Consider the following 23,106-nt stretch of genomic DNA (forward strand, 5'->3'; position numbering starts at 1 on the left):
TACATCCATATTGTTTCTCATTTTCTTTTTTTTTTGCTTCAATATTCCTCTATATCTCCTCTATATCCTCTATTCAAGGTACCAAGATTATTTATCATTCCACTATGTTCCTCTTTCTCCTACATCTCAGTCAAATATTTTAATTCTATTCCTATATCAATAAAAACCTTTCCCTCTTTGTCCCCCTACTTTCGTTCTGTTGCCTCGTGTTTCACTCATCACGTCCGTGCGTCACCTCATTGCGTCACTCACAGTATTTAAGAGAGACTGTAACTGGGATATGTGTAGGTGCTTTCGCCTGTGTGTGTGTGTGTGCGTGCGTATATATATATATATATATATGATTTTAACTATTGCTTCATCATTCATTGCTTCGTTGCTTAGTCCTAGTTTTTTGTTGTTTTGGTAGGCTATGTAACAGCAGTTTTGCTGATGTCTAACTATTTGCAAACTACTATAACAAATTGTATCATACTTTATGTCTATTACTTTGTTAACACATAATCTTTTTCATAGAGTTTTGCAATGAATTAAAATAAATTGAAAAAAAAATTTTTTAACAATTAATTTTTTTAATAATCAATTTTAATGCTTTATATTATTATAATATAACTCTTTATCTGCCACATTTCCTGTACACATTGCAACAACAATTTTTACTCAATTTTACAATTTTTAAATATAAAATTACATAATTTTGTTCTGTGTCGCATAATCAACTAATACGATTTTTTTTAAAGGATTTGAAAATGTGCTTACATAAACTTGCAATAGTAGATGACACGTTGGAAGCTCTCGGAGCGCCAAAAGAATACCAAAGACTACGTAACTGGATAATTCGAATAATAATTGGATTGATTATATACGTTTTTTATGGCACAGCAAGTGTTAATTTTATTTTATTTTTTTGTTTCGTAACTACATTTTGGCGTCGGACGTTAAAAACATTTCTGGATATTTATCCGCTATACATAATTACGTTAAGTGCTCTGATTTCTGCAGTTATCATTGGGTTAGTATTATAAATGTGTACACATGTGTATTCATTTTGTAAGCTATTTTTATTGACTTTGTGCGTCAAAATGTTTACAGTATGAAACACTTAAAGACCTTTCGGTAACATATAAAAAGGGAGCCATTTCCATCATTGATCATGACCTTGACGACATATGTATTGTATGTTGTCCGTACCATCTGTACACATGTATACATAATATTATTTTGAGTCTTAAAAACATAGTAAACAACAATTCCTTAAAATAAATAATTAATTACTACTTTTTATTATTAAATATTTCTAAGAGATGGGTATCTTTAAAAAACATTGTGTGTGTGAAGGAAGTAATGTTGAGTAATGTAATTGACTAAACATACTATCAGAATTTTTATCTTCAATGAACTTGATCTTGACATATGTCGTCATAAAAAAGTAACATCAAAAGTAATGATAAAATTATAACAGTAGATATACTAGGCGGGTTCTAAGCCATGGGGCTAGAGGGGAATGCGGGGTGCGGGGAAGTACTTGTTGGCGCGGGGAATACCTAACGCGGGGGAAAGAGGGTGAAAGGTCTAATCTCCTACACAATAGGGCTCCTACACAATAGAGCTCCTTTTTTTGTTATCAAAATTAGACCATGTTTTTCTTTAAAAATGCATTGATAATAAAGGTTTGAATTTGACCATGACATATTTTTCTTTTCTTTGAAAATGTATCGATAATAAAGGCTTGCATGTTAGAGAAAGATAGAGCGCGCGTGCTACGAGTGAAGAAAGGATGGAAGAATTAATAGAGTACGAGTTTCTTTTGTATGATACAGTTTTTCAATTTTTATGGTTTTTCCTGGCGCGTCGAGGCAAAGGATGGGAAGTAAAAGATAATACACATGAAATAAGGCGAACAAAAATGTTTTATTTACATCTTATTACATCGGTTTTCGTACTTATTAAAAACTAAAGCTAATAGTTCGCAATCGATGAGCTGATGTCCATTGAAGATGTCGCTATCACATATAATGTTCTCAGATGCGATGTTGGAGAATCGCTTATAATAAAGGCCTGCATGTTAGAGAAAGATAGAGCGCGCGTGCTATGAGTGAAGAAAGGATGGAAGAATTAATAGAGTACGAGTTTCTTTTGTATGATACAGTTTTTTCAATTTTTATGATTTTTCCTAGCGCGTCAAGGCAAAGGATGGGAAATAAAAGACAATACACATGAAATAAGGCTAACAAAAAATGTTTTATTTACATCTTATTACATCGGTTTTCGTACTTATTAAAAACTAAAGCTAACAGTTCACAATCAATGAGCTGCTGTCCATTGAAAATGTCGCTATCACATATAATGTTCTCAGATGCGATGTTGGAGAATCGCGTATACTTGGTATCTACCGTATTGATGAGTCGAGCTAATCGTTCAAATGTTACATCGACACACCCGTTAAAGTCAAACATACGGCGTAGCGACGTTTCGGTCATCATAATGAGTACCGATGAAGAATCGAGACGTACGACCGTAGCATAGTTCAGCATGAAAACACTGATGATTAGCGGTCCAACGCTTATAAAATTATTCTTGTATTCATTTCGAAACAGCTTATAAATATTTCCTCGCTGCTCGTAGAGACTCTTCCATGTTTCGAGAGATAGCGATAATTCGTGTCCGCGATGATCTCCAAGGACGATCTCCACGTAACTCGGTGGGCCAACGTTGATTCCAATTTCCAAAAATTTGTAGCCCGTATTCGTCAGATCGTAACGTCTGCTCAGTAAACGCACTGCACGATGCTCCGTACTGTGTACATACATAATGTTAAAAAACGTTTCTTTTATGTATAGAACGTTGGAACTTACATTTTATATTCCTTCTTCACATCACACGATGCACTGTTCTCTTTAGCGTACATTTTTTTTCGACCGTTCGTATAAGCGGGTATCGTAAGACTGATTGCATCCGTGTAAATGGTAATACTTCTGGAATCGATGAGAGAAGATAGGTTCTCCCCCTCTTTTCCAAAAATTTCGAACATGTTGCGACACGTTTTATCAAGTCTTTCTACATATTTTCTTTATCACGAATTTATACATACGTTTATACATACATTTATACACACGTACATACATACATACATACGTTTATACATATGTTTATACATACGTTTATACATATGTTTATACATACGTTTATACATACGTTTATACATACGTTTATACATACATACATACATACGTTTATACATACGTTTATACACAGATACGTTTATACATACGTATATATGTTTATACACACATACGTACGTTTATACATACGTTTATACATTACAAAGGAAGGAAAAAGAAATACATAATAAATATGTTAATGTATTTTTATTTAAAAAATTCTTTTGCAACCACCAGTTATATATTTTCAAAACATTTTGTAACGCGCAATTCTTAACATGTTGTCCACATCGTATAATATTAGTAACATCTAGATTAGATAAAGATTCCATGTCTTCGTAAACTGCATCCAGGGTCTCAATGTAAATGCGTTCTCGCTCATCGTCCAAAAGCAAGTTCCACAGCCACGTTCGTTTTTCGCGTCCCTTAACGTACACGATAGCATCATCTTCAAATACAGCTGCTGTGATCAGACGTTTCGCCTCGTTGTACGGGATCGTCCCGTCTTCCCATTGCAATCCATGGTGATAAGCAATCAACCAGGAGGCGCAAAACCTGTCGGATCTTGTCAAAAGTTTCCATGGCACAGGACTCGTAAAAATGTAATGCGTGAGAACGGTCCCCTGTTTCAGCACCGCCACTTCCTTCACGCTAAATTTCTTATAAACGATGAATCCTTGCAGATCCACGAACGTTGGCATGAGCATGTTGTCGAGAAGATTGCAGTCGATTGTGGTCGTATCGTAGATCTTATCGTGTTAGAGGTGCATTTAGGTGATTTTGCGCATAACGTTGGTCAATGGATTATACTGAATCACGCGATCGTGTATGATGAGACAATAGGCTGTTGTATTTGCAGGTACATCCTCTTTACATTCAAAGTCTAATCGCACGTCCACGGTGCCACTCTTGATTGATTCGTTCTGTCGAGAGCAATCGATGATCACGAATGGACCATAACGTAAAAAAGTTGTAAAGGTGAGACTCGGCTCGAGATACTCGTATCCGTAGTAGCCCTTGCAGAAACGCGCGTACAATTCGTACAGAATCGCACATCTGTTTTTGTCAAAATCCAGATTCAAGTCATCGTACGGATAACATTCCGAATTCAGGTAAAGTTTCGCATTGGTTAATTTGCAGTCATCGAATCGACTTACATCCTCGGACATGATGTTTTTTCGACCTGTTTGCATAGCGAAAATAACGTAGCGCGGCTTCTCGAGCTGAGTAGCCGTCTTGATGGCCCACGAATATTTGGTTGTGCTCTGCAAGAGTGGAAATTCGTACAAATCCCACGAGCGAAAAGCCATGCTCAGATATCGTTCGCTCTCCAAAGCGCGCAACATCGACAGCTTATTTATCTCGCTCAATAACACATGCGGCATTCGCCACTGTACTTTGAATAATTCGAGCGTTGGCTCTACCACCGGATCTCCCGTCAGACAATTGTTGTCGTTGCGCGCTCGTATTAAAATCAACTCATGACGAGCGTTAATCACCACGCGTTTGTAATCTTCGCAAAATCCCAGCAGTACGTAGAGCGGTACACAGAAATTAAAATATCCGGTTGCAGTAGTCTGCGCATCCCAGCCGGCATTCCGTAGAATCACGCTTCTGTCGGATGACACTGTTACATAGTTTTTGAGCGTGCTAGTTATACCCACATTTCTATTACGATCAATCTCCACACCATTGAGTTCATATCGAATCTCATCGAATATGAACGCGACACAATTATTTGCCAATGCCACATGAGCATCTTGGACAGCTTTGTTCTTCGTCAGTTTTCCCTCGACATATAGAAAGCTTTTGTACGGCAGTGTGTACAGATCCTGTTGCTGTATAGGTATTCTTATTTCGTCACTGTACCCAAATGTTGTATTAGCGAACGGATTGTACGTGTGAGTCTCAATCTTGACGATGCGATCGTCAAAGATCGGCTCATCTTTAATGTTTAAGATATCAGTCATCTTAAAAGTTGCGCACCACGAATCCCAAAGATTGTAAAAATTTAACGTTCGACGCACTGAGCTTCTTCTTGCTGACGCAGTTGGATGAGCAAGCGTTATCGAGCGGTGATGTTACCAGCTTTGTAAAGAATGCGTTATCTCTCTGCGTGCGCTCCGCTCCGTTCAATACGAGCATCTCACGCTCGCTGTCGCTGTCGCACGTGCAATCTGACGGTGATCTCCTCTCCGCGAAAATCGAGCAATCGTCCGTTCTGGTCGACGACGCGTATCGTTAAATCCGTAATGCTCCGTACCGTGATCGGCAGGTAAATGATCTGCGTAGGCCTCTCCGATATCTTATATCCTGGTGGCACGCTCGGTGAAAATTCGTGTATCGTGTGCGCGCTTTTGCCGTTGCTGTACGCGCCCGCGGTCACGTTACACTCTACGCGGATAACGTTTACATTCATTATGTTGATCGACATGTTCGATTCGTGCCATCTTCGCGGTTGCAGCATACGCTTCGACGAGAATCCCAGCAGCGATCCAATGCTGTTGGGCTTGCCAAAGTTTATTCTGTATGCACATTTAATCTCGCATCTCATCGTGTTGTAGTTTGCGCGGAGCGTAATCGGGTATTCTCCACCCTCACAATTATCATCAGTGTCATTGTTGTTGTTGCTGTTGTTGTTGCTGTTATTGTTGTTGTTGTTTTTGTTGTCATCATGCACTACGTCAATGGTTTCAAGTGCGTTGCGGTGCAAATGTCTCCGTAAAATCATACGTTTCAAAAATTCATTTATGTCTCGCACTTCGTACGAACCTTCGGGAATTGTAATTTTTGCATCGTCTTTGCCAAAATAAAATTTATTGTTCGATTCGTTTACATTCGATATCGTGTGATAAGTCTCAAAAATCACCAGACCGAGCTCGTAATCGCCGTCACTCAAATCTATGGAGGGAAAGTAGTTCGCCGCGAGGACGGTGCTCTTCCCGCTCAGCGTAAGTGTCAGCGACATGACGGAAACAGCGTTCGACTAATACTGAGATTTTACAGCACCTCGTCGAGCTTTTTAAATTCACGCGCGTCTACCGTTTGTAGAAACTGCAGACACATTTGACCGCAGAAGCTCTGATTGTACGTCTGATAGGACGTACGATTGTACTCTATCGTCGTAGCACTGTTCTCGAAATATCGCACTAGTTCCTTGGGCGGTCGAAGATTACCGAAACTGTCAAAGTATATGACGTGGTTGTTCCTCTTGGCGTATGCTACCCAGTGAGTACCCGGCCCGGTCGCATCGTCCAGATTCACAATACCGCTTTCGTTTCGGTGCACCCCGCTCGTCGGTAAAGCGTTACGCATGAAGACACCTCTAAAGTATGGTACGCGCATACGTCTCGCGAGCACGTCCAATTGCACGTTGGTAGTTGCACCCGAGGGCATTTTTATCGTCTTTTTGGCGTTTTTTTTTTTTTCTTCGCTGCTACACCCTGTCCGCGTTTATAGGGGCCGAGATATAGTCCGCGTCCATATTTGTACGGAGCGAGATACAGACCGCGGCCCTGTTCCATCGCGCGGTCGTGACGTTGCAGCTCCTCGAGCTGACGTCGCGCGGCTTTGCTATCGTTTACTGCTTTCGCCACGCTGGCCGCTCCACCAATCAAGGACCCGAGCGCACCCAACATTGGTAGAAAAGGTAATGCATCACCTCGTTTTGCCGTTGGAAGTATCCGCTTTTTCGTTGTCTTCTTCCTCGTTGTCATCTTCTTTTTTGATTTCATGCCCATGCCGATCTTGGTCTTGGCTTTCATCGCTGCCCAAACGGCAGCAGCGGCAGCTCTCTCGCTCAGAGCCGAATCTCTCGCGGTGACACGTTTCCGCGCCTCCTTGGCGAGTACTTTGTCTGCCGCGTGTCTATCGGTGAGATCGTTGCTTCGAGAATATGCAATGTCGTGTTCTCGGCACGCCGCGTCCAGCGGATTTATGCCCACGTCACCTCTGGCTAATCGCTTCGTAAGCCGAGTGCCCGGGCCGCAAAACTGATAGCCCGGAATATGTAACTCGAAAGGAAGCGCGTTTATCGTTCGATTCAACAGACTGCCGCCCGACGCTGACATTCGTTACAGTCCTTTATCTTAGGTGCGGGACCGTCGATGTGCGTCCTCTGCCACGGCTGATTGTAGTGCTCGTCGCAGCGACGATACGTTTGAACCTCCGAATCCGCCTTCACGTGTTCCGGAAGCTTGTCCCACACGTAGTCGATATAGTCACCGTACACGCGTAAGAGTACAACCTTCGGTATATACTGCAGCTGCTCAGCGTTCAAGTCCTGAATGTCGAAAGGATGACACAGCATGAGATACATTTTGCTACTGCGCGACTCGTAAATTCGCGCGCCTTTAAATAGTCGTTCGAGAGCGCGTAGCCTTAGTGTGAGCATGAAATTCGTGCCGCAACCGTTGTCGATACGCGTCACGAACTGTGACGTGAAATCGCAAATGATGGGAGGCAGCGTGGAGAAGCGCAAGCACGGCGAAATGCTGCCGAATACTATACGCGCGATCATTTGCGGCCCATCGAATTGTGGTAAAACCAACGTTCTCATAAGCTTACTCGAGAGCCCGAATGGCGTGCGTTTCGAAAACGTGTACGTCTACTCGAAATCGTTGCAACAGCCAAAGTATCGATATCTCGAAAATTTGTTTACGTCTATTGACGAAATCGGCTATTTTACGTTCTCAAACAACAGCGACATCGTTCCACCGAGCGAGGCGCATCCAAATTCTATCTTTATCTTTGATGACGTGGCATGTGACAAGCAGGATGCGGTGAGAGAATACTTTTCGATGGGTCGCCACGCGAACATCGACTGCTTCTATCTCTGTCAGACATACGCGAGGATACCTAAACATCTGATACGTGACAACGCGAACCTGCTGATCCTGTTCAAACAGGACGGTACCAACTTGAAACACGTTTACAACGATCATGTGAATACTGACATGTCGTACGATGAATTTTTCACGTTGTGCCGCGATTGTTGGCAGCAAAAATATGGATTTCTAGTGATAGACAAAGACAGTGAGCTCACAAACGGACGATATAGAAAAGAATTTAATGAGTTCGCGATACCGTAACGTGACCAGTCGTTACCGATACTTAGCCAGAGACGAACATGGCGAATGTGCGCGAGCGTGAAAAAATCGCGAGGGAGATCGAGAAGACGAGTGAGTCGATCCGCAAGAAACATCGCGCTCTGAAAACCGGTAGAATCGAGGAGGGCATCGCGTTGGACAGACATTTTAAACCTCTTATCGAACCGCTGCGACTTTTCGTCGACAACCCCAGCATGCGCGCTACAAAAAGAGAGTCGCACGACGAAGATACAACGTCTGCCTCTAAACGTGAGAGGAAGGAGGAAGAGGAACAAGAGAAGGAGGAGGCAGAAGAAGCGAATGAGACGTTCGAGCGTTCCACGACTCTGCATAAATCCAATGATCGATCGCACGATCGCGCACAGCCGATAACCTTCACACCATGTGCCAAAATCGTACCGACGATAGAGTCGTTGGAGAATGTTTTCGAAACGACGGAAGACTCGCTAGCGACGAAGATTCAAAATCAGCTGCAAACGTCGGAAGGTCGAGAGGCGTTACGAGCCGGCTTGGGCCCACTGGGGCAAAAGTATGTCGAGGCTGCCCTGAGGGGAGTACAAGATAAAGAGAGCGGTATAGATCACGTGTACGGCATTTACCTACACAAGGATGGACTGATGTTTGGCAATAAACGTTTCGATGTGGATGACGCGGACAACATAATTATCGATGGCGTACGATACGCCGGTACACCTGGTCTTTACGAGTTGATTTTCAAGAGAATTCCCGACGATACTCTCTACACGGAAGACGATATGCACAAGTACAAGAGCATGCTGTTGGTAACGAACGCGCACAAACACAAGTATTATTCGCAGGGTCGATTATTGAGCACCAGGGGATACAAGTACAAACATGTAATCGCACCGTTGATGTCGATCACACCCAAGAAACAGAAGAAGAAATCTGGAAAGGGATTACCTCATGCAATGATGACATTGAATGATAACGCGATCGATTATGAGCACTGGGATGATCCCAACGAGCTGATGGATCGTCTACGATTGCTCGACGCTTCGCACCGAGCAGGCAACAACGCTCACAACAACGAGATGCTGTCGATCATCGAGGAACTTCGCGAAGCTGGTCTTATTATAAATTAAATCGCATAGCCATGAAACGATTCAGTTGAGTAACATCAGCGAGAAAAAATATATTATTTTCTCGTACTCAGTGTATTACACGTCGAATCATGAAAAAGAAACCTGAGAAAAAGAGAGAGAAAATTAGCTCCGAGAGACGTCAACTCGTTGAGGAATTGCACGCTCCTGCGAGAAGAAATTTTCCGCGAAGGCGCGTCATAGTTCGGGGATACGACGATCTGTGGCAGGCTGATGTCGTTGAGATGCGTCCGTAATCAGATTTCAACAGAGGCTACCATTACATACTCACCGTCATCGATGTGTTGAGCAAATACGCGTGGGCCGTACCACTCAAGAGCAAGGGTGGAAGCGAGACGGCTAACGCTATCGCTGAGATCGTTCGAGAGAGTAGAAGATGTCCAAAAAATTTACAAACGGATATGGGGAAAGAGTTTTACAACGCCGATGTGCAGAAAATCTTGAAAAAGCACAATGTTAATCACTATTCCACGTATTCGACGTTGAAAGCGTCAGTAGTCGAGCGGTTCAATCGCACGCGTAAGAACGATATGTGGAAGATGTTTACGCTCAACGGCAATTATAAGTGGGTCGACGAGCTGCCGCGTCTCCTGTCAGATTACAACGCGCGCAAGCATCGCACCATCGGCATGCGACCCGCCGAAGTAACTCCCGCGATCGCCGAAAGACTCTTGGACACGGTGTACAGCGCGATAAAGATCGCGGGTCCTGCAAAATTCAAAATAGGCGATTCGGTACGCGTGAGCAAGTACAAAACGATTTTTGAGAAGGGTTACATGTCAAATTGGACCACCGAAGTGTTTACGATCGTTAAGGTGCAGCGTACCAATCCTGTAACCTATTTACTCGAGGATTATTGCGGAAAATCCGTCGCTGGAGAGTTCTACGAGTATGAGTTGCATCGCGCTACTCATCCAGACGTGTATCTCGTGGAGAAAGTACTGCGCAGGAAGGGAGACAAGGTGTACGTCAAGTGGCTGGGATTCGATGAATCACATAATTCATGGATACACAAAAACAATGTTATTTGATAAAAATTTTGATTCATGTATTTTATTTCTACATATAAAAAATATATCAATATAAGTATATAAACTAAGTATATTTTTTATTACTTCCCATTCATCTTCGTTTTTTGCAGTATACAGATATAAAATACGTATATAAATGTATGATACATGAAAATGAAAATAATAGTAATACATAATAAATGATACTACATAAAACGTAATAGTAATACTTATATAAATGTAAAAAAAAAATGCATTACGTGTAAATTATAATGATAATAGTAACATGTACACTGTATGAAAATGTAGAAAAAACATAATAGTGATATAAATGTTGACACACACACACACACACACACACACACACACACACATATATTACAAAGGTATCCGCCAATGCCCCCACGGTAACGTCTCCGTCAAGTCTGGTACGATGTATCGTTTGTCATCGTATGGACTTAGAGCGATTTTCGATTCGGATATCGTGTACACATCGTGCAGTTTAGATCGTATACACGATTGACGACGAGTCATTTCAATCTCTTCATTCAAACACCGCGTGTAATCGTCGAACGTTATCGTTCGCGCTACGATGTTACCCTTTACGCCTTTCGCTTTTTTAATTTCTCTCTTGCCATCCACCCTCACCGCGTACATCTTCGCTCTGAGACCAACGAATTCGGTCATTATCACACCGTTATTTTCGTCTTTCATCAGATCAAGTACTTTTTTGTTCGCGAGAGGCATACCGTACGCGTTGTCCATCGGATAATCACTTGTGTCGAATCTAGCGATATCACGTTTCATAGTCTCGTAAACGTTCTCGCACTCTGTATACAAGACTGTCCGTGTCGGTGTACATAATTTTACATTTGTCGCGAAATAGTGGTAACATATACTCGTGATGAAATTCGTACAAGCAGACTTTCGATATGTCGAGTGTTTGAGATCGGTAATTCAAAAAAAAGGTAAGAATTCCTTCGGTCGACCGACAGTAATTGTTATTGAACGCACGCACAAGGCGAGCTCGTGATTTCATCTCGAGCCTGACTTTAAGCCTCATCAAAGTCAGAGATTCATTGTTCTGTAGTCTTTCAAAACAATTCGGTACACGCAAACAGGCACCGGCAACGGACCATCGAAAGTTCTAGAACAATTCGATTCGCGCACGCGAGCGCCGCGCTCCGACGAATACGTCACGCGCTGTCACCAATCCCGCGTACGGATTTTCTGTCGCGCATGACTGTTACGTTGAACGTCGCTAGAAAAGAATCGAAAGCGCCAATCAATTTTGTACAACCAATGCCACGTGATAATTACGATTGTGGCAAAATTTAATTGGATTTCTCCCAAGAAGAAAGCCCGGACCGGAAGTAATAAATGCTTCGATCTCGCCGGTTCTAAAGGCAGATTGCGCAGATTGCTGAAATAGTCTACACCGCTTATACCGTCTACACCGCTTAGAATTCTTAGACTGCTCAGAGTTCTTATTTCTAAAAGTTCTTCGAGTTCTTAGAATCATAGTCTCGCTATACCGCTTCGTAAAATCGCCGTGCTAACCGCTTAGTAAAATCGCGATAAAACGACTCTTTCCGAGAAAATCGCCGAGATTTTCCATCACCGCGATTCCAAATACAATTTTGGAAAGGGTGACCGCATTTGAAGTTTGTTAATCTAATTTTAATTAATTATATTTTTTGACTCTGTAACTGATTATATTAAAGAAAATTCTTTTGTTAAATTAAACGAAACGGAGTTCTCTTCACTGTCGTGCATCACATCACCTTGTGCCGTTCTCTCACTCGAATCTTTCCGCGCGGTGCATTCTCGCACATTTTCTGGTCCTTCGAGCCGGATTCTCGCCGGCATCCGCAGTGTCGAGTGCATCGCGTTCAGTTTGCTAGTGCTGAAAGGAAAGAGTGAGTGATGGGTAAGAAACTGCAGAATTTGCTGACGAAGCAAAGCGACCTTCGCCATCGCATGGCTCAGTCAGTATCAGATCTGGAGGAGCTCGGCGCAGCGAACATTACGCTGGAAGCCGCCGAGACAGTCGTCGGTCTTCTGGATGGATTGTGGGCGAAATTTGAGGCTCAGCATGAACTCATCATAGAGCATCTTGAAGATGCATTCGCGGAGAGCGAATACAACTCGACCAGAGTCGCTAACTCAGCGAGAGTGACGTACATCACGCAACGAAGTCTCCTTCTCAACCATGTTCGGAAACTCAAGGTGAAGGAACCGAGCTCAGCTTCCAAAACAGAAGGTAATGAGTCTTCCGGAAAACCGTCGCTGCCTCGCCTCAAGATTAGTTCTTTCTCTGGCGCGTTCGAAGACTGGCCTACATTCCGAGACCTCTTCCAATCCATTGTTGGCAGCAATTCATCACTCTCCGCAATCGAGAAATTTCATTACCTGAAAACTTGTCTGGAGGGTCCTGCCAAGGAACTGATTCAACCATTAGCGATGACCGAAGACAACTATCCACGCGCATGGGAGCTGCTAAGCGAGCGGTATGAAAATAAGAGAGAGTTATCTCGCTCCAATTTCTCCAAGTTTACCGCCGTGGCTAAGATGAAGAGCGAAAGTGCGGAGGAGCTCAACCGCGTCTTCAACGCCTTGACCAGGGTAGTCAACGGCCAGGAGAACATTGATAGGCCTATCAACTCTCATGGCTTCGATCTACTAACTCATCTTGCCGTCGAGCTCTTCGATCCAAGAACTCGCCTGGAGTGGGAGTCACTCTCACGCGCCTCGAGCGACATGCCCACTCTTAAAGAGCTAATGAACTTCATAAACCAACGAGCACTTACTCTCACAGCCGCCAAACCACAATCGCTCAAGGTCTCCGACAACCCGTCGCGATCCGCCAAGTCGCATCACGTCAAGAAACACACCGAGTCTTCTCAATGCGTTCTATGCAAGAGTAAGCACCACGTGATGGCGTGTGAAGAATTCAAGAAGAAATCCGCGGCCGACCGCAAGGCCGTCGCCGAAACTCACAGGCTGTGCTTCAACTGTCTCGGCTCTCATACATTCGCGAAGTGCCAGTCGACAAGGATGTGTGCTACGTGTAAGTCTCGTCACCACTCAATGTTACACGACGCGTACGTTTCACCGAAATCTCAAGAGGTCAGCTCACTGTCGGCAGTGCGACGCGACAACAACCACAAGGCCATTTTGCTCGCAACGGCGCGAGTTTCCATCGCTGATCGTCACGGCAATCAGCACACCACACGCGTGCTCATCGACCAAGGTTCGGAAATTTCTCTAATTTCCGAGGCTCTGGTCCAACGCCTACGCTTGCCACGCTCTCGATCCTCAATCGAGGTCATCGGCATCAGCGGCAAAAGCTCCGGGCCCAGCCGGGGAAAGGTGACTCTCAAGGTGACCTCGGTAACAACAGGGACCGACTTCACCGTCGGGGCCTTTGTTCTGCCACGTCTGTCGCTTTATCAAGGCTCTCACGCAAGAATCAGAATGGAGTGGCCACATCTGAGGGGGCTCCAATTGGCAGATCCCGACTACGCAGCAAGCGACGCTATTGAGTTGCTTTTTGGAGCGGAAGTATGCTCAATCATTCTCCAGGATGGTCTCCGCAAGGGAGGCCCCCAAGCGCCTATCGCTCAAAAGACGCTGCTCGGCTGGATCTTATCGGGAGGTTGCGACCGAGTAAACAACTCAGCACAACGCCACTCGCTTCAGTGCACAGCAGATCACGAGTTGGCCGACCTTGTGCACCGCTTCTGGGAGCAGGAGCGAGAAGTGCCCGCTCCCGTCGCTCTCACGCCAAAGGAGCAGCAATGCGAGGACATCTTCGCGCTGCAGCACCAACGCACTGCCGAAGGAAGATACATAGTGCGACTACCTTTTGCATCTCCGCCGACGACGCTAGTTGAGACGCGAAGACCTGCGCAACGACTTTTAGTCGCCATGGAGCGACGCTGCGAGAGAGACGCACGATTCGGCGATCTCTACCGAGCCTTCCTGAAGGACTACGAGGACCAAGGGCACATGGAATTGGCGCCAGAACCTCCGAATTCCAGCGAAGATCGGTGCTACCTTCCGCATCACGGTGTCCTTCGTGAGTCCAGCACCACGACTAAGCTCAGAGTCGTCTTCAACGGATCGCAGCGTACAAGGTCTGGTGAGTCGCTCAATACGCATCTATTAGTTGGGGCTAACCTGCTGCCACCCCTCGCGAACGTGCTTTTGCGGTGGCGATGGCACCGATACGCGCTAGTGGCCGACATCGAGAAGATGTATCGGCAAATTCTTGTGCATCCCGACGACCATAGACATCAGTGCATCCTGTGGCGACACCGCGTTGATGAGCCTGTACGCGAGTTCACATTAAAAACTGTCACTTACGGTCTCGCTTGCGCGCCATTTCTCGCCATTCGCACGCTGCGTCAGCTCGCCGATGACGACGGACCGCGTTTCCCTCGAGGCGCGAGTGCTTTACGACACGACTGCTACGTCGACGATATCGTAACCGGAGCGCACGATAAAGACGACGCTATCGCGCTCCAAGTCGAGCTACGCAACCTCTGCATGGCGGGCGGGTTCCCTCTCCGAATGTGGGCCGCCAACTGTCAGGAACTTCTTCGCGACATTCCGCCTGAGTACTGTCTCACCAGAGACTCGCGGTCGTGGGACCTAGAGAACCACTCCACGCTGGGATTGCGCTGGTATCCAACCAGGGACGAATTCGCCTTCTCTGTTCCTCGTCGCACCGTCGTCACGTTCACCAAGAGAAGTCTGCTGTCGGAGACCGCTCGACTCTTCGACCCGCTCGGATGGCTGGCTCCAGTAACCATTCAAGCTAAAATTTTGATTCAATCGGCCTGGCTACAGCAGCTAGAGTGGGACACACCATTGCCGTCAACCATCGCTGGAAAGTGGAAGCGGCTCTGGGAAGAACTTCCACTGCTTGAGAAGATCAGAGTCGGCCGCTGGCTCGGCACCGGCGACACGAGCTCTCAACTCGAACTGCACGGCTTCGCGGACGCGTCCGAAAGAGGTTACGCCGCCGTGGTGTACCTCCGTATCACCGCAAACAACCAAACGAAGACTCTGTTGTTGACCGCCAAAAGCAAGGTCGCGCCGATCAAGCTCGTTTCTCTCCCGCGACTCGAACTCTGCGCCGCCGCCTTGCTTACAAGCGTGCTCGTGCACACGCGCTCTGTGCTAAACCTGGCGACAACGCCAGTGATCCTGTGGTCAGACTCCAAGGTCACACTACACTGGATTCGAGGTCACGCCTCCCGCTGGAAAACATACGTGGCTAACCGAGTATCGCAAATCCAGCAGCAACTTCCAGAGGCTCAATGGCGTCACGTCCCGGGCAAGGACAACCCTGCCGACTGCGCCTCCCGGGGTCTGACACCAAGTGAGCTCCTCAGCCATTCCTTATGGTGGACGGGCCCCGCCTGGTTGAGCGGGAATTCGTCGCTATGGCCAAGCGTCAACCTCGAGCCCATCAAGGACGTACCGGAGCGACGGGCCACCACACTCGCGGCGGTCATCAAAAGCAACCAAGAGCCGGAAGAACTCCTCAGGTTCTCGGCACTGCACCAATTACTGAAAGTGACTTCCTGGTGCTTGCGTTGGCGTCGCCGCAGTCTATCAGTCGGATCCGGAGATAATGAGCTCCAAGGGTCAGCGCTTCTCCCAGCCGAACTCGACGCCGCACTCCTACAATGGATTCGCATCGTGCAGTCACGTCACTATCAGGAGGAGATGACTGCGCTCGAAACCAAACGCGATCTTGCAAGATCCAGTCATCTTCAGATCCTCAGCCCGTACATGGACGAACACGGAGTCCTGCGAGTCGGAGGACGCCTCAAGCACGCAGCGCTGTCTTTCGACGAGCGACATCCTGTCATCGTGCCTCCAAGGTCATGGCTCACTCGCCTGCTGGTGGAAGCCTACCATCGCCGTACTCTCCACGGAGGAGTTCAGCTGACCCTGGGGTTGCTTCGCCTCCGGTTCTGGATTCCGCAAGGCCGAGCGGTGGTCAAGCGATGGCTGCATCAGTGCGTGACATGCACACGGTGGAGGGCTGCCACTCCGCAACCAAAGATGGGAAACCTTCCTCCAGGAAGAGTGACGCCAGCGCGACCATTTCTTCACGTGGGCATCGACTACGCCGGGCCTATTTTCATCAGGACGAGCAAAGGGCGTGGGCACGGCGCTCACAAAGCGTTCATCGCCGTATTTATTTGTTTTAGCTCCAAGGCCGTTCATCTCGAGGCTGTTTCAGCGTACACCACCGACGCCTTCCTGGCTGCTCTCCGTCGATTCACATCTCGCCGAGGACTGTGCTCAGACATTTCTTCGGATTGCGGCACCAATTTTTTGGGCGCCGATCGGCAACTTCGAGAAATGCTTCGAGCCTCCTCGGCAGAAGGACAAAAGATCGCACACGTAGCTACATCGGAGGGGATCCAGTGGCATTTCAATCCTCCTTCGGCACCTCATTTTGGTGGTCTCTGGGAGGCAGCCGTGAAATCGGCTAAGTATCACCTGCGCCGAACCATCGGCGAAACCAGGCTCACCTTCGAGGAAATGAGCACCCTGCTCGCACAAGTGGAAGCATGCCTGAACTCAAGGCCCATGTATGCACTTTCGGACGACTCCGACGACCTCACGGCTCTGACACCGGGTCACCTGCTCATTGGGGCACCACTGCTGGCCATTCCTGAGCCGTCCTTGTCGGACAAAAGGGAAAATTTTCTTTCCAGGTGGCAACTTATTCAGCGAATGCGAGACCACTTTTGGCAGAGATGGTCACGCGAGTACTTACACACTCTGGCTACCAGACCGAAATGGACCAAGGACGCTTTGCCACCACGCCTTGGATCGCTATGCATCATTCGCTCCGAGCTCTCACCACCAAATAAGTGGCCTCTGGCGCGAATCACGCAGCTACATCCTGGAGACGACGGCGTAGTGCGGGTGGTCACAGTCAAAACCGCCTCATCTGAATTAACTCGTCCTTTGATCAAATTAGTTTTATTGCCAGACGAGGCTAACGCGTTTATCTCGCACTCCAGTGCATCAAATGTAAAGAAGAGCTTGAATTGATCGCGTGTACTTTCGTGAATCATTTCGTCAATGTTATTTATCAGATAACTCTCGTTTACGGCTCAAGTTCTTCCACGAATTCATTGCATTGTATCGCTTGTTTTATTTTCGCGTTTACTGTTTTTTTTGTAATCTCTATGCGTAACCTTATACATATATCGTCACGGAGATGACGAGGCGGGCGGGATGTTTGAGATCGGTAATTCAAAAAAAAGGTAAGAATTCCTTCGGTCGACCGACAGTAATTGTTATTGAACGCACGCACAAGGCGAGCTCGTGATTTCATCTCGAGCCTGACTTTAAGCCTCATCAAAGTCAGAGATTCATTGTTCTGTAGTCTTTCAAAACAATTCGGTACACGCAAACAGGCACCGGCAACGGACCATCGAAAGTTCTAGAACAATTCGATTCGCGCACGCGAGCGCCGCGCTCCGACGAATACGTCACGCGCTGTCACCAATCCCGCGTACGGATTTTCTGTCGCGCATGACTGTTACGTTGAACGTCGCTAGAAAAGAATCGAAAGCGCCAATCAATTTTGTACAACCAATGCCACGTGATAATTACGATTGTGGCAAAATTTAATTGGATTTCTCCCAAGAAGAAAGCCCGGACCGGAAGTAATAAATGCTTCGATCTCGCCGGTTCTAAAGGCAGATTGCGCAGATTGCTAAAATAGTCTACACCGCTTATACCGTCTACACCGCTTAGAATTCTTAGACTGCTCAGAGTTCTTATTTCTAAAAGTTCTTCGAGTTCTTAGAATCATAGTCTCGCTATACCGCTTCGTAAAATCGCCGTGCTAACCGCTTAGTAAAATCGCGATAAAACGACTCTTTCCGAGAAAATCGCCGAGATTTTCCATCACCGCGATTCCAAATACAATTTTGGAAAGGGTGACCGCATTTGAAGTTTGTTAATCTAATTTTAATTAATTATATTTTTTGACTCTGTAACTGATTATATTAAAGAAAATTCTTTTGTTAAATTAAACGAAACGGAGTTCTCTTCACTGTCGTGCATCACATCACCTTGTGCCGTTCTCTCACTCGAATCTTTCCGCGCGGTGCATTCTCGCACATCGAGTATACACATACCCACGTAAATCAGCTTGTTGAACTTCACCTCGAGTTTGCGCAGTTCGACGGCGATTAAATTTTCCGCAAAGATGCTACGGCTGTGGAAATTCGGTTTTCCGATCATTGTCTCCGCACCGTACCGTCCGTCCCATTTTGTTAATAATTTTACGTCAACGTGATTGCGCATATTCTCCATAGTTTTACCGAATACTGCGTTGTTCATTAATTTATATAAATTTTTCTCGAAATCATTTTTTGCGCGAATTCTGAAATTTGTATTGAGTTCAATATAATCGCGAAGCCAGACTAAATACCTCGTGCTGTTGATGCGTGTGACGACGATGACGATGCATTTTCCCTTTCAAGTTCCATCTTCCGTAGAACGCACTCCAAATCAGCGTAGACGATGAATGGGGCGCTCTGCTTATTGCAGTGGTTCTCAAATTCGAGCCACTTGTCGTCCACGCTCGGCAGTTTGATAGCGAAGTCGTTCATCTTTTCGCAGTCCATTACGTGCGACTGCAATTTTTCGTTGTTATTGAAGTAGTGCATGCATCTGAAAAAAGAAAAAAAATTATAACTATTACCATTATTTTATTAATGAGACGGAAAATTATAATAATTTTTCATGTATATTTACCGATCGCAGAAAAATTTCTTGTTCTTTTTTCTACTAATCTGCGAACTCACGAGACGGGATAAGTTTTTTATCTATGCAAAATGTCCAATACCATCGTTGCGTGGATCTTGCACGTACAGCATGTTGACGTGTTTCTCCTTCTTTTCATTGGTGAGTCGCAGAGGAAGGACCTGTTTATTCTCGATGCCGTACACGTTGATCGACACCGCGTTCAACCGTTCGAATTTATAAATATCCTTTAAAGTGATTGGAAACTCAATGTTTGCGAGATTTAGTACTGTTGTATAATGTGGATATGACGATTCCCGATTTACATATGTTTCTGCAGGGTACAGAGCGGCGACCACAGACCACGCGAAACATGCATTGTCTGCCGAATGAACACTGATCACCGCCCGTTTCGTCACTATTTCTCGTGGCACTTCGATGTGACATCCCGCGTGCATTGGATTATGTTTATTTACATTCACTATTAAATTAAGGATTCGCGACAATGCCCACCCGCTGTCACGTTCCTGGAATTCTTCGAGCGATGCTAGGATAGGCTCAACGACGTGTCGCTCGTACCACTCGTGCATATCGGTGCAACGATATATTTCGCTGTTCTTTGTAATTATGCTCTTATTGGCACGTTTATCCTTCGTCGCAAACTCGCCATTGAACGCAGTATTCACTTTTGCGCTACCGTGTCTTTCTACTGCGTCTCGCACACGCTCGAACACTATTTCCTTCGCGTCTTCCAAAAACCGTCGCGGCTCAATGTGATTAGAGTTTATCACAGCACCTGTCGATACACGGTTTTCAAACGCGGCGTCGATCTCTCGCCAAATGAGAGATCTTTCGTCGCGATTCGCGTACTCGCCACTCGCGTAGTCGCCACCAATGTGCATGAAACGTTGCTCCAATTGCACTTTTGCACTCGCGAGTCGTGCGATCCTCGCCACCATGGATTGTCTGTGTCCAACGGCGAGACGTGGACGCTTGGCACGACAAAGTTCTTCAAGCTGCTCGATGCACTCGTCACATCGTTGCAGCCACGCGAAATATTCCACCAGAGTAGCGACCCGGCTGCACTGTTCCAACAATTCGCGTACTCGCTCGTGATTTTCCATGTCTTTTTTTTTTACAGTCTTTAGATCACACTCTTCTACGGAGCACTTGCATGTGATTCATTCACAATACTATTCGAAATAGTTTTTTTCAATGTGTGCACTGTGGGCACTTATTGCATGGAAATATAAGGTATGTTGGTAGTCTGCAATTTGTGCAAGACTGACCACTTAGCGCGTAAATATGTCCAACATCGTGCTTCCTTATGAGATACAATCTTGCGATATCAGTCTCATTCAAACGTATCATGCATTCTGCACATATACGTAAAGCACCATCCGTCGTTGTATAATAACAATGGATTACACAATGTTTTGTATGGTTGTTCAGTGCACGGATTTCTGATGATGACACAAATCTTTGTATATAATCTGTATCAATCTCGCTCAAATCGCTAGTATAGCCAGCGTCGTCCGATAATGTTTCTTCGTCGGAATCGATCTCTTGATCCATTAGTTCTTCGAAGTTCACTTCTTCGAGTACTTCGAACACTTCGTCTCTGATATGTGCGAACTGTTCCTGATCTGCGTTTCGAATATACTGGACTGCGTTGACTATGTTCGCATGATTAACCATATTATGCTTATCAATAACTGAAGCATCAGTAACTGAAGTGACTGATTCCTTGGTCTTCCAGGACACCACTGTGGTACATCGAGCACTTATGCACTTTTATATATTTCATTATGTCCAATGGACTCCGTCCAAAATTTCTCCGTTTCATGAAAATTTCAACAAAGAAAGGAAAAAAAACAATCGTTAGTACAAAGCATGAACATAAAACTCAAACTTTAACGATCACTGATCTGTGAGTGATAATATTCAAGAAACTTGCCATTAGAAAATCTTCCCAATGATATTGGAAACATAAACAAAAAACATAGATCCTCAGAATCGTCAGATCTATGATAAAATTTATGAAAAAGATTACAAATCATGTAGAAAAAATCCTATTTACATAGGATCCACATTTAGATTTTGTATTTACTGAACCGATCGTGTATAAATAAAGACTCATATTTTCACTGTATTATACAAAAGAAACTCGTACTCTATTAATTCTTCCATCCTTTCTTCACTCGTAGCACGCGCGCTCTATCTTTCTCTAACATGCAAGCCTTTCATCGATTGCGAACTATTAGCTTTAGTTTTTAATAAGTACGAAAACCGATGTAATAAGATGTAAATAAAACATTTTTGTTCGCCTTATTTCATGTGTATTGTCTTTTACTTCCCATCCTTTGCCTCGACGCGCCAGGAAAAACCATAAAAATTGAAAAACTGTATCATACAAAAGAAACTCGTACTCTATTAATTCTTCCATCCTTCCTTCACTCGTAGCACGCGCGCTCTATCTTTCTCTAACATGCAAGCCTTTATTATCGATACATTTTTAAAGAAAAGAAAAATATGTCATGGTCAAATTCAAACCTTTATTATCAATGCATTTTTAAAGAAAAACATGGTCTAATTTTGATAACAAAAAAAGGAGCCCTATTGTGTAGGAGCCCTATTGTGTAGGAGATTAGACCTTTCCCCCTCTTTCCCCCGCGTTAGGTATTCCCCGCGCCTACAAGTACTTCCCCGCACCCCGCATTCCCCTCTAGCCCCATGGCTTAGAACCCGCCTAGTATATCTACTCTAATTAATTAATAGGTTCTTAATTAAGGAGAGTTAAATTTTTTTTCTAAAGATTTCATAAAAATGCAAAAGGCAACTTAAAAAAATTAATTAGTAGAATTAAATAAACTTTATGTTTCAATCCTTATTTCAGCGTATGATTCTTTTTCTCAATCATCAGACTATTGCAAATTCTCTTTGTTCCTTATACTACAGGCAGTGTAACCGGCAGCAAAGCAGGTCTAGCAATATCGCAGTCATTGATCCTGATCGTTTGTCTACAATACACCATAAAACAGTTTAGCGAGTCACTATCATTGATGACCTCTGTGGAAAGGATTCTTCAGTACACGAACCTTCCTAAGGAAGAACTTACCTCGGACAATCCACCGCCACCTACATGGTCATCCCAAGGACAATTGATCTTGAAGGATGTCAACATGAAATATCATATGGATAATGCACCAGTTTTTAAGGTATAAAATAAACCGACTGTTCATTCTTACAAATATTATTTATGTTTTATCACGTAATTGGGCTTTACAGAATCTGAACGTATCCATCGAGCCTGGAAAGTTGAGGTGGTTGGACGAACTGGCGCCGGCAAGTCCTCCTTGATCTCGGCACTTTTCCGCTTGTTCAATGAAAGTCTAGAAGGCGAGATCAAAATCGATGATCGGGTGGCCTCACACAAACACGGTGGGCCTCAGTGAACTGCGCTGCAAAATCTCCATTATACCACAAGAACCTGTACCTTTTCCGAGAGTCTACGTTACAATCTGGATCCGTTTAATCAGTACGATGACTTGAAGCTGTGGGAGGTATTGCGACAAGTCGAGCTGAATGATGTCACATGGACCATGATATCTTCTCTGGCTGTCATAACTTCAGCGTCGGTCAGAGGCAACTCATAGACCTGGCCAGAGCCATCTTGAGAAATAATCGCTTGCTCATTCTCGATGAAGCCACAGCCAATATTGATTCGCAGTGAGTCTTTACGATTCTTTAGGATTGTATTTAATATAAATATCATTTGGTGAAGACAATAAATTTTTGATTGATTAATTATATATCAATAAATTCTCCATAGCAAATGAAGTCACAGTAATCGCAACAAAGTCATGATGACATGCAAATATTTACCTTGTCACATGTCACACCTTGTGTGATA

At 44.9% G+C, this 23,106-nt stretch overlaps 7 protein-coding genes and 1 pseudogene across 7 annotated transcripts; 3 read left to right on the forward strand and 5 right to left on the reverse strand.

Moving 5' to 3' along the window:
- Positions 1-1,692: 1,692 nt before the first annotated feature.
- Positions 1,693-3,868, reverse strand: LOC147907835 (uncharacterized). The gene has a single exon (XM_087411805.1). The coding sequence runs from the start codon at positions 3,866-3,868 to the stop codon at positions 3,314-3,316; it is 555 nt and encodes a 184-aa protein (XP_087267931.1). The 3' UTR covers positions 1,693-3,313.
- Positions 3,869-3,931: 63 nt separating this feature from the next.
- On the reverse strand, positions 3,932-5,131 carry LOC147907836 (uncharacterized). Its single transcript, XM_087411791.1, has one exon. The coding sequence runs from the start codon at positions 5,129-5,131 to the stop codon at positions 3,932-3,934; it is 1,200 nt and encodes a 399-aa protein (XP_087267917.1).
- Positions 5,132-6,559: 1,428 nt separating this feature from the next.
- LOC147907837 (uncharacterized) lies at positions 6,560-7,234 on the reverse strand. The gene has a single exon (XM_087411803.1). The coding sequence runs from the start codon at positions 7,229-7,231 to the stop codon at positions 6,560-6,562; it is 672 nt and encodes a 223-aa protein (XP_087267929.1). The 5' UTR covers positions 7,232-7,234.
- Positions 7,235-8,186: 952 nt separating this feature from the next.
- On the forward strand, positions 8,187-9,387 carry LOC147907838 (uncharacterized). Its single transcript, XM_087411793.1, has one exon. The coding sequence runs from the start codon at positions 8,290-8,292 to the stop codon at positions 9,370-9,372; it is 1,083 nt and encodes a 360-aa protein (XP_087267919.1). The 5' UTR covers positions 8,187-8,289; the 3' UTR covers positions 9,373-9,387.
- Positions 9,388-10,767: 1,380 nt separating this feature from the next.
- On the reverse strand, positions 10,768-11,263 carry LOC147907839 (uncharacterized). The gene has a single exon (XM_087411810.1). The coding sequence runs from the start codon at positions 11,205-11,207 to the stop codon at positions 10,779-10,781; it is 429 nt and encodes a 142-aa protein (XP_087267936.1). The 5' UTR covers positions 11,208-11,263; the 3' UTR covers positions 10,768-10,778.
- Positions 11,264-12,326: 1,063 nt separating this feature from the next.
- Positions 12,327-17,486, forward strand: LOC147907840 (uncharacterized). Its single transcript, XM_087412058.1, has 2 exons — positions 12,327-16,435; positions 16,631-17,486. The coding sequence occupies exons 1-2, from the start codon at positions 12,327-12,329 to the stop codon at positions 17,484-17,486; spliced, it is 4,965 nt and encodes a 1,654-aa protein (XP_087268184.1).
- A 1,424-nt stretch (positions 17,487-18,910) lies between these two features.
- LOC147907841 (uncharacterized) lies at positions 18,911-21,949 on the reverse strand. Its single transcript, XM_087411794.1, has one exon. It carries the CDS (start codon positions 20,315-20,317, stop codon positions 19,277-19,279), a length of 1,041 nt encoding a protein of 346 aa, XP_087267920.1. The 5' UTR covers positions 20,318-21,949; the 3' UTR covers positions 18,911-19,276.
- LOC105149774 (putative multidrug resistance-associated protein lethal(2)03659) lies at positions 21,002-22,926 on the forward strand (annotated as a pseudogene).
- The last annotated feature ends 180 nt before the right edge of the window (positions 22,927-23,106 follow it).

Source organism: Acromyrmex echinatior, chromosome 12 (assembly GCF_024713525.1).
Source record: "Acromyrmex echinatior isolate Ae372 chromosome 12, ASM2471352v2, whole genome shotgun sequence".
Lineage (NCBI taxonomy): Eukaryota > Metazoa > Arthropoda > Insecta > Hymenoptera > Formicidae > Acromyrmex > Acromyrmex echinatior.